The 9,845-nt window shown below is 35.0% G+C and overlaps 2 protein-coding genes across 2 annotated transcripts; one reads left to right on the top strand and one right to left on the bottom strand.

Moving 5' to 3' along the window:
* Positions 1–1,391: 1,391 nt before the first annotated feature.
* Positions 1,392–5,421, bottom strand: LOC134233407 (zinc finger protein 37-like). The gene is made up of 3 exons (XM_062715373.1): positions 5,347–5,421; positions 4,193–4,217; positions 1,392–3,859 (listed from the first exon to the last, which is right to left on the bottom strand). The coding sequence occupies exon 3, from the start codon at positions 3,835–3,837 to the stop codon at positions 1,900–1,902; it is 1,938 nt and encodes a 645-aa protein (XP_062571357.1). The 5' UTR covers positions 3,838–3,859; positions 4,193–4,217; positions 5,347–5,421; the 3' UTR covers positions 1,392–1,899.
* LOC134233408 (solute carrier family 2, facilitated glucose transporter member 8-like) lies at positions 5,422–8,674 on the top strand. The gene has a single exon (XM_062715374.1). It carries the CDS (start codon positions 5,441–5,443, stop codon positions 6,908–6,910), a length of 1,470 nt encoding a protein of 489 aa, XP_062571358.1. The 5' UTR covers positions 5,422–5,440; the 3' UTR covers positions 6,911–8,674.
* Positions 8,675–9,845: the final 1,171 nt, after the last annotated feature.

Here is a 9,845-nt window from a genome sequence, read left to right as displayed (position 1 = left end):
CATGCTTCTATTACCACTTCTGTAAAGAAGCCAACTGAGTGCAATTTAAAAGTATAAAGTCATGATCTATTCCAGTTTGGAATTGTATGAATTGTACTTCATACATGTATTTCCAATTTTACATTAGAAAAATCTTTTTCTCAAATAACAGCAAAGCCCTGAGCTGCCATTATTTATATGGAAACCCTAAGGTAATGTTGACTCTGATCATGACCCCTGAGGCAGGGTGGGGCTTCATTTAGAATAATCTGTGTCTTGGGACAAGCCCTCAGCACAACCGGGTCCGTAGGACAATATTTTAACGATGGAACATAGTATCTAGGCTACAATAGTTAGTCTTGGTTTTGCATGGGAAAAATCCAAGAACCTGAAAGTCATGATCAGACTTATTTAAACAGAAACAACCATAGGTACTGGTGTTATATTCTTTATCTTAAAAAAAAAAAAGGTTCCAAAGGTACCATAAATGTTGAAGTATGCACATTAAATGGAAATTTTAATTTATTCCCCCATATACAAAATACACATACTTTCCTTTCACGAATACATGATATCATGAGTACCTCGCATTTATCTAACTTACTACAGCTCTTTTGCAGAAAAATCAAGAAAGCTCTAAATCTGGCAAGATTTCCGGGGCACAGTGGCAATCGAATGTCAGATTCGAACAATTTTATGACAAAAATACAATGTATTCCCAAGGATTGAACTCCAAATAGTAGATTGTCATTTTATAAGGAAAGTTTAGAATATTTTTTTCAGCCTTAAAATGTGAGGAATTTCATTGAAAATGTAATAAGAAGAGTCCCTTAGTTAAAAATATTGTAAGAAATGTAACATTTTAGGATTTGATCCCTAAAAAATTTATTAGGCTTGTTCAGCAATTGTTTATCAATTAAGGTATTCCACCAGGATGTTTAACTTATCTGTCCTTATAAATTCTACAATGATTGATCTTGCATTGTATTCAATAGCACATTTGCCCCCATCCAACAGACGTTTCCTACCTCCATCGAGAAAGAGTTCCGCTAAGTAAAGTAATCGGGATATCAAGTAATCGAATCTATTGATGATATCTATTGACTGACATGAACACATATTTTGTGTAAAGCATTTTAGTTAGTAATCATTGGAAACAATTTAAAAATAAATACCAAGTAGGCCATGTTTCCACATGTAAATACATATATGCCTTATCAATTTTGTAATACAATGCACATTTTAATACTTCAACATAGAGTCCGAAATATCTGACGTTTTCCTGGCTTGTTCACGATTTTGATATTCTACGTGTCGGTTTTCCTGGAACGTAAAATATCAAAGTAGCGAAAAGCCAGGAAAATGTCAGATATTTCAAACTAATTTACATAAAATACACAAACTGTAGAAAAAATGACCAGTAGACCTATAAATAAAATTGATGTGTACATAAATTATATAAGTTTTAAAATAGATGTAAGTGATAAAATCGTACCTAGCAAAAATGATAAAAATTGATTCAATTTTTTTTTCTTTTGAAATTTGGTAAAGGATGCATGTATACCGGTACATCATAATAATCAAGGCTATTCTCAGAAATATCATCACTGAATTTGTGCCTGGGATTCTTGCAAAACGCAGAATATAATAACTACAGGTATCTTTCACAACCTGTAATTCATTTAAAAAATGCTTCCAACATTTCTCTAACATTGTATTTTAATTAAAGTAAACATGGATAACATGTGGTAATCTGAATTGCGAAGTCAAGAACACAGAGGTATTGTACATGTGAATAAAAAATTCACCTTTTCAGTCTGTGCACTGAAAAAGTACCCATTTACCCCTATAGATCTGAAATCATACGTGTAAATGTATTGTTCCAACTATACTTTCAGATTTGAAGTACCAGGTACAACATCATGCAGTATCTTTCATTCCTAGTAAGTGTCTAGTGAGCTCTAACAAAGAAACAAAGTCCAGTTTGCACTTCTGGCAGCGTTTGGTAGAATCAGGTTCCACATGAATGTTTTTCACATGAACATTGAATTGGCGACGCGACTCAAATTTTTCATCACAGCATTTACAGACGTCCCCAGCATGAAGCAGCATGTGTCGCTGTAGATAGTTATTGTGAATAAAGCCCTGGCCACAAGTCTCGCACGTAAAAGGCTTGTTACCTGTGTGCTTGATGCGTATATGATTACGCAAGAGACTGTCATGTTTAAACTGTTGATGACAGAACTGACACTCCAAGTTCTTTTGCTCTGTATGGATGTATTTGTGAACTTTCAAATTATATCGCCGGCTAAACACCTTGCCACATTCAGAGCAAGTGTGGGTTTCTCTTTCTACATGTCTACCTCGCTTTCTAACGCCTGGCCCCTCTTTCCTCTGTGATTTATTTTTTTGACGATTCTTCCTCTGTCTAGTTAATTTTCCAGAATCTAATTGTTTAACTTGTTCTGGTATCTTCTTTATAGGTTTTGCTGAGTTATCTTCAGTGTCTTGTTCACTGTTCACTGGTAGTTCCTGAGTGATGCACGAGTCATTAGCTGGACTAGAACCACTGGGAATTCTACGGATCTGAAATGACTTTCCTTGGTTTTGGTCACTAACAACAACCATTTCATCTTCCTGAAGGAGGCTGATGATGGATTTGCTAAATCCAGGCAAGATACGATCAATTGTGTCATCACTGGCTAACCTCCCAACAGAAGACGTTTTGGTGTTTAGAACATCTTGGTACAGTTTATTTAAATCTAGATCCGACATTTTCTCGAAGGAAGGTAATGTCATCAAGAACTGACTAGAAACATTCCCTTCATTATCTGACACCTCCAATATGAAGGTATCATCTTTTTTCAGACTGGTCTGTCCAGCTGAAGTTTCTTCATCAGACAAGATGGTGGTGGAATCGCTGGCATTAGAATCTTGTCTGGTAGGTCGAGTATCAGGGAGCAGAAAAGATAAAAGGTCTACAGTGTTGCCTGATGCTAGAGCAGCAGCTCTGGTCATTCTAGTGGTACTCTCCTTGTTCACACTGCACCCTGTTTGACTATACTGGCTTTGGTCACTAATCTGAATCTGTGGCTCTATCACTATGGTGTCAGCTCTGGATAAACTATATGCCTTGTTTTCACTTGCAGATCTAGATATCCCAAGGTTCTTATTACTGTTAGCATTAGAATCACCTATCAATACAGTGTCAGCTCTAGATAATCTAAATTTCTGATTTTCACTAGCACTTCTTGATAACTTGGAAGTCTTGTTCATGCTGGCAGTTTTCGATGACCTTAGGGTCCAGTTTTCCACGCTTTGTATGTCTTTGTTTGATATTCTTAGAGATGAACCGAGAGTCAGGATCGCTCCAGCTACATCCTCTATTGAAGTCTCTGGAATATCCTGACCTTTGACCTGGAATCCTTCGGAATCTTCTCTGGGCTGTGGTGTGATTCTTTTCCTCTTTTTTGGGTTGACCTCCTGAGGATGTGTAGTCAAGCTCGGGGATGAGGAACTTGTTGTGTGAAGTGATGAAGTCCTAAAAAATTTGCTATGATCCTGAAGATGGGTTTGAAAGATTTTAGTATCATTGAAAGTCTTGTAACAGTAAATACAATGTATATTAGATCCTGCCTTAGAGTGCTTCATATGCAGATATCGCAGTCCACAAAAATCACATCCTCTGATTTCCAGTAGTTTATTGCTTTCGATTGGATGAACTTCCAGCTTCTCTTTATTACATACTGGACATGTTTCTATTTCTTGACTCGTGTTTGGGCTAAGGGAAGTTTCTTTGGTTCCTCTGATCTGAACAGATTGGCGTTTTCTTGCTACCACTTTCCTTTTCAGAGGCATTCTTATTCAAAAGATGAAAAATCTGCAAAAGATTTAGCTCCAAGATAAGAAAGCAACGTTTTCAAAACATTCAAGCATAAGTATGGGAATAAAATCAAAAGTAGTGGTAATTAATGGATAAATCATTGAAATCTCATGTTAATATACAGATAAATGTTTTTAATTTAATGTATAGTTATATTCTCATTAACACTGATTAAAATTGTTCTGTTGTTGATATCTCAGATTTTCATTCCAAAGACACGTGGATCATTTATATAAAAGATGATTGATTAACACAAAACACATCATTACCATTTATGCATTTACATTTTTTAAAATTAAGTAAATAATCAAAAACATGTATGTAACTTACCAAGAAAACACCACCAATATACCATCTACAAGACAGTCTAGACGAACTCCATAAACGGCGTTAACGGAAGTGAGAATTTCAGTCCAGAAAAGACTCCAAAAAACGAGTCCAACGCATGCGCAGTTATATAAAAAACGGTGAAAAATCGTGAAAAGTGGGCTCTTATAAAAAGTGTTTTTGCAAAAAATTGGATTACCTTACAATAATGTAAGTACTCAGAAATGATTAATAATAAATGGTTTTAGAGAACGTATTTGTTAGAATTTTGATTTCATGTGCAAATAGTTTTTAATTTCAAGTCAAAGTTGACCAACTTCGAGGTTCAGCCAGACATCGTACAAGTAGGATACAAAATACAAATTAAACAGTCGTAATCCTATGAAAACATCTCTGTGGTTGATAATTTGTTTGTAGTGACTAAGTTAGTCATTTTAGAACTACTTTTACTGATTTTAGAAGTTTTTTTTGTAAGTAAGGAACGCTAGCGAATTTTCAGTTCGAATTTCCTCTGTCTTTCATGTCTATCGTGTACGAATGAATTTCAGGATGTTTAGATCAGCAATGAGCAACTGCATTGTAAATACATCTTACCAATAATTAAAAAAGTACTGAATTGATGGTTTTAATCATAAATAAGAGTCGATCAGGTGACAGTTACATGAGAATCCAATCAGTTTCCACATTTCCTCCGAGGCTTTTTTGAAGAAAGTTCACGTTTCAAGTTAGATCAAATACAAAGAAAAATAAACGTTTGGGAATTAAATATATAATAAAAGGGGAAAATATGTAAAATTGAACATGTAATATATATGTTGTAACTGTTAAACATTGACCGAATTTTTACCTATTTGTAATATTATTTCGTCATAGAATTCTGTATGACATCTGAATATTGAGAGCGTTAGTTATCACCATCGCTATATATATACCTAATGTTTTCACATATGAATAGATATAATCATGAAAACATTTTTAGAATTATAATCTATGAGTTTAAGAACTTAAAAAAAATCATTCTTTTAACATGTTTAAAATTACGGTAAAAAAGTCTTCTCAAATCGAACCTGTTAATATCTCTGCTCTTTGCCGCAATGCATGACGGAGCCAAAGACTTCTTTTTTGGAGTTCACGCCGTTTTTGGAGTTCGTCTAGACTGACAAGATGTCTGGATATGAACGTTGTTGTTGTTGACTTAACCGGAATTTTTATTTCCTCGTACAAGGTTTTTATTTCATCTTCGTCATTTAAATGTTTGTTGCAGTTCTAAACAAGTATTATCTTCAATACATCAACTTGACATTGATTCAACTTGTCATCATCATGTCTCTCGAGAGTCCAACTGCTTCTCCTCTTCGGAAATCAACAAAATTTGAGGGTTCTCCATCTCGTCTATTCCTGACAGCTCTCTGTGCAAGTCTTGGCCCCTTCACATTCGGGTTTACAATTGGTTACAGCTCGCCTGCAATTCCTAAACTAGAGCAAGAAAAGCTTCTTGATGGGAAAAGTTTAACAGGATGGTTTGGTGCTATGATGACAGTCGGTGCCATTTTCGGTGGTCCTTGTGGAGGCAAGTTAATCGAGAAATATGGCAGAAAACAAACGTTGACAATAGCTTCCGGGATATTCTTTGTGGGATGGCTTATGACGGGATTGGCGTCAGGTATTCAAAGCCTACTAATTGGTAGAACTTTGTGTGGATTTGCAAGTGGTCTAATAACAGTAGCTGCCCCTGTCTACTTTGCTGAAATTTCCACAAAGACACTGCGAGGATTTCTCGGAGCAAGTATGCAATTGTCAATAACCGTTGGCATTGTTGCAGCATATGCCATAGGAATGGCATGTTCCTGGTCTATGTTAGCATTCTTTGGTGCATTGCCTGCAGCATTGGCGATATTGCTACTCTTCTGTATTCCAGAGACACCCAGATATCTTATTCTGAAGAACAGGAGAAAGGATGCATTGCTAGCATTGGCAGCTCTGAGGGGGCCTCATACAGACGTGGAGGATGAATGTCGAGACATAGAAGAGGGATTTATGCAGGAAGCAGGATCCTCTTTCTCCTATTCTGAGTTTAAAAAACCAGAGCTGTCTCGTCCCTTGTTCATCTCCGTCATGATCATGGTTTTTCAACAGTTCAGTGGGATCAATGCAGTCATGTTTTACACAGTGTCCATATTTCAGAGTGCTGGGTATAAGAACAGTGAGCTTGCTACTGTTGTTATTGGCGTTGTTCAGGTAATCGCAACACTTGTAGCTTGCTTCTTAATGGACAAAGTTGGACGAAAGAAATTGCTAATAATAGCAGGTTCTGTAATGGCACTGACTTGCACAACATTTGGATATTATTACTTTCGCATCAGTAGTGGAACTCACGCAGACATCAGTTGGCTCGCTATCACAAGCCTTGTCATCTACATCATAGGCTTTTCCTTGGGCTGGGGCCCAATCCCCATGTTAGTGATGTCGGAACTTTTCCCAGCCCCAGCAAGGGGTGCAGCTAGTGGTATTGCAGTGTTTGCAAACTGGTTTTGTGCTTTCCTGATTACCAAGGAATTCATTTTATTGCAAGAACTGTTTGGACAAGCAGGTACCTTTTGGATCTTTGGTGTCTGCTGTCTTTGTGGTGTTATGTTTGTGTCTAAGTACCTACCAGAAACCAAGGGGAAGTCCTTAGAGGATATTGAGCTTTATTTCCTGGGAAGGAGTATGATGATGTAATTAGTGGGAATCTCGTTTATTTGTTAAAATATTTAAAGGGCTGGGATTATGCACTTCACTCAGTACTAGAACTCTGTACTAATACATATCACAATATTTATGCCACGATATCCTGACATTGTACTCATACTGGTAATTGTTTTGAAATTTTCATTCTGTGTTGCATAATCAATATATTTATTGACAAATTTTTTTAGTAGCTTTATATGTGAGGTAAAATAAAATTTTATAACAAGACATGGAAAAGTGTATTAAATATCATGTGTTTGGTAAAATATTTGGAATTTATTATTTATTATTCATTTTATGTATAAAATTCAAGCATGGGGTAAAAACAAAGATACAACTGTATTGTGGAATCATTTTAATTTGTGGGGGTCATTATTCCTGGGCAAATAACATTTTATTGGTTCTTTGGGATGTAATTTTGTGGGTAACTCGTAAAAACATACAGAAGATTCTATGTATTAGTATGTATGTTAACAAGATACTTCTTCGTGAGGATGTGAATTCTTGCATAAGGATGACCTGTAAAATCCGTGTACATTGGTCAACCACAAACATTGATGATTCCACAGTAATTATTTTGAGTGTGAATTAATATTTCTTAACACAAATTAATATGCATTTTGACCTTGCACAGAATCACAATTTCTGTACATGTATATCATCCCAGCCCTTATAATTTATGTTACTCATTTTTTTCTACATCTATATGTAATTGTACAGTGGGATATCTTGAAATGGTAAAAATTACTGCCTTTTGCAAGCATCCAGCTTCAATGTTTTGATTTCAGCAAGTGATTCTTAAAAAAATAATTTATCTACATGGACATGTATCTGCCAAAATTGCTTGTTGACTTTTCTCCAAGTGTTTCTTTACTTCTCTGTGTGAGCAATTTGTGTTGTATACATGTATTTATAATATTAATAATTTTTTAAATATTTATTTTATTAATGTTAGTGTATGTAGTTTTATAAATCTCCTCAAAGCATATACTGTATAATGGCATAAAACCATCGGGCTCCTGTAAAAATCTGTTCAACAGAAATGTATACAGGTACTGCAGTATATATTTTTGAAATCCAAAATGCTGTTGTAGAGAAAATATTTGTTGAATTTGATGAATAACCATCTTGTTTGGAAGTCATGGATCCTACATAACCATTTCCAATACATGTACTTCAATCATTCCAGAAGTCTTTAACATGGGCATACAGCATGTACAGTAAAACATTAATATTTGTTGCAATTCTTGTTATCTGTGGAGGTTCATTCATGTCCATGATCCACTATTTTATGAACTAACATTTAAAAATATTTTTTTTCCGAACATAGATGTTCATATAGTGTACTGTGAATTTATTGTTCTGAAATAACATTTTATTATACCCAAAGGAGAGGGAGGTATTTACCCTTGTGTGTCTGTTTGTGTGTCCCTAAATTTTGGTTGCAGTTTTTTCAACAACTGCTCATTACAGATGCTTGAAATTTTAGCACACTTTTTCTTAAGGCATTTCATATGATGGAATTCATTTAGTATAAATTTGATGTCAACATGAGAGAGTGTATCCTCATCAGAGCAGGGGTATAAATTAAATTGTGAGTAGTGAGCATTCACCCACATTCTTGTGTTTTTTTCATTCATTTATATTAACATTCTCTGTTGTACTCCATTTATTTCAATTGTATTATATTAACTGGTCTATATTTACATGTAATCAAAATTTCTCACTGCAAAATAAACTCTTTATAAAAAATAACTTTGGTTATATTAATAAAAAAAAAAGATATGTTGGACTTTTTTGGTTATTAATAAAAAAAAGCATGTTCATTGTGGAACTTGTTTATTTTTACTTTGTGATCAGATATATGAAGGTCTACTCAGAATATCTGTTAAAGAGTTGTAATTCTTGACTCTAGGTATCATATAGAAGGTTGAATGTACAGTGGTTAGATTGTTTGCTCTAGAGTGATGGAATAAGGAATTGATCTTTAATTATGTAGCAGATTTGAATCCTGCCATGGGACCTGGAGACTGGTCCTTTGAAAGAGACTATAGAAACCTAGGTTTTAGGATGAAAAAGATCCCTCATTGCTCAATTGACTCGGATCATAGATCTTAATACCGTATGCAACTCTTGACTGGCAAGTGCATGGTGGCATATATATACATGTATCTCCGTATAGGTGAGAAATTCTCAAGAGGGATGTTATACAACAAACAAAAAAAAACCCTTAGGTGTAACAATACAGTACAACCCTGCCCTATAGTTTTTAAACTCTCCAATTTACTGCTTGCTCAGTTGGTTTCACAAATTGATAATAAAGATTTTTATAAATGAAAAGAATTCAAGTTTGTACAGAGTTTAGTCCAACCCTGTGGTATAAGCCTAGCCAAAGAAGGACTCCACAAGGTGGAGCATCTGCTAGCAAAGAGCATACATATTTATTAAATCAAGGCAGCATTGGACATTGATCTCGAAGCAAATTACATCATTTCCATTTCATACAGTATTAACTTGCATGGTCATAAACACACATGATTGAATTACTATCCTCTTTAATGCATTGTGAGGGGATAAAAAAAATCTGTGGTTCAGATCATGCCCTCATCACATTGATACAGGTCAACAGTACTTTTCATTTTGACAATTAGATCATTCTCTCTATTCTAAACCCACAGGAAATTCAAAATACTTGCACATGGCAGTTGTGACCAGTTGACCGGGGATAGTCCTCCATGGCACCTGATGCTTTTTTAGAGGTCCAATTGTTTGCTCTACTCCTGATTGTATTATCTGAATGAACTTCTGAGCTTGAATATTGTTTGTTATCGCCATACATTTCTTTTAACTATAAAAACGTTTTCAAATTGGATCAAATGGGCTATTAGCTTCAGAACTGTAGCTCTCTGAAAAAATATATTAATAG

Source organism: Saccostrea cucullata, unplaced genomic scaffold, assembly GCF_032062105.1.
Source record: "Saccostrea cucullata isolate Sc308-1 unplaced genomic scaffold, CSIRO_AGI_Scuc_v1 ctg1382, whole genome shotgun sequence".
Lineage (NCBI taxonomy): Eukaryota > Metazoa > Mollusca > Bivalvia > Ostreida > Ostreidae > Saccostrea > Saccostrea cuccullata.
Note: the sequence above shows the minus strand (reverse complement) of the source record. Positions and strands in the feature narration are given on the sequence as shown.

What these genes read in the sequence shown, in the direction of transcription:
- LOC134233407 (XM_062715373.1), bottom strand. Translation starts at nt 3,837, where the DNA reads ATGCCTCTGAAAAGGAAAGTGGTAGCAAGAAAACGCCAATCTGTTCAG.
- LOC134233408 (XM_062715374.1), top strand. Translation starts at nt 5,441, where the DNA reads ATGTTTGTTGCAGTTCTAAACAAGTATTATCTTCAATACATCAACTTG.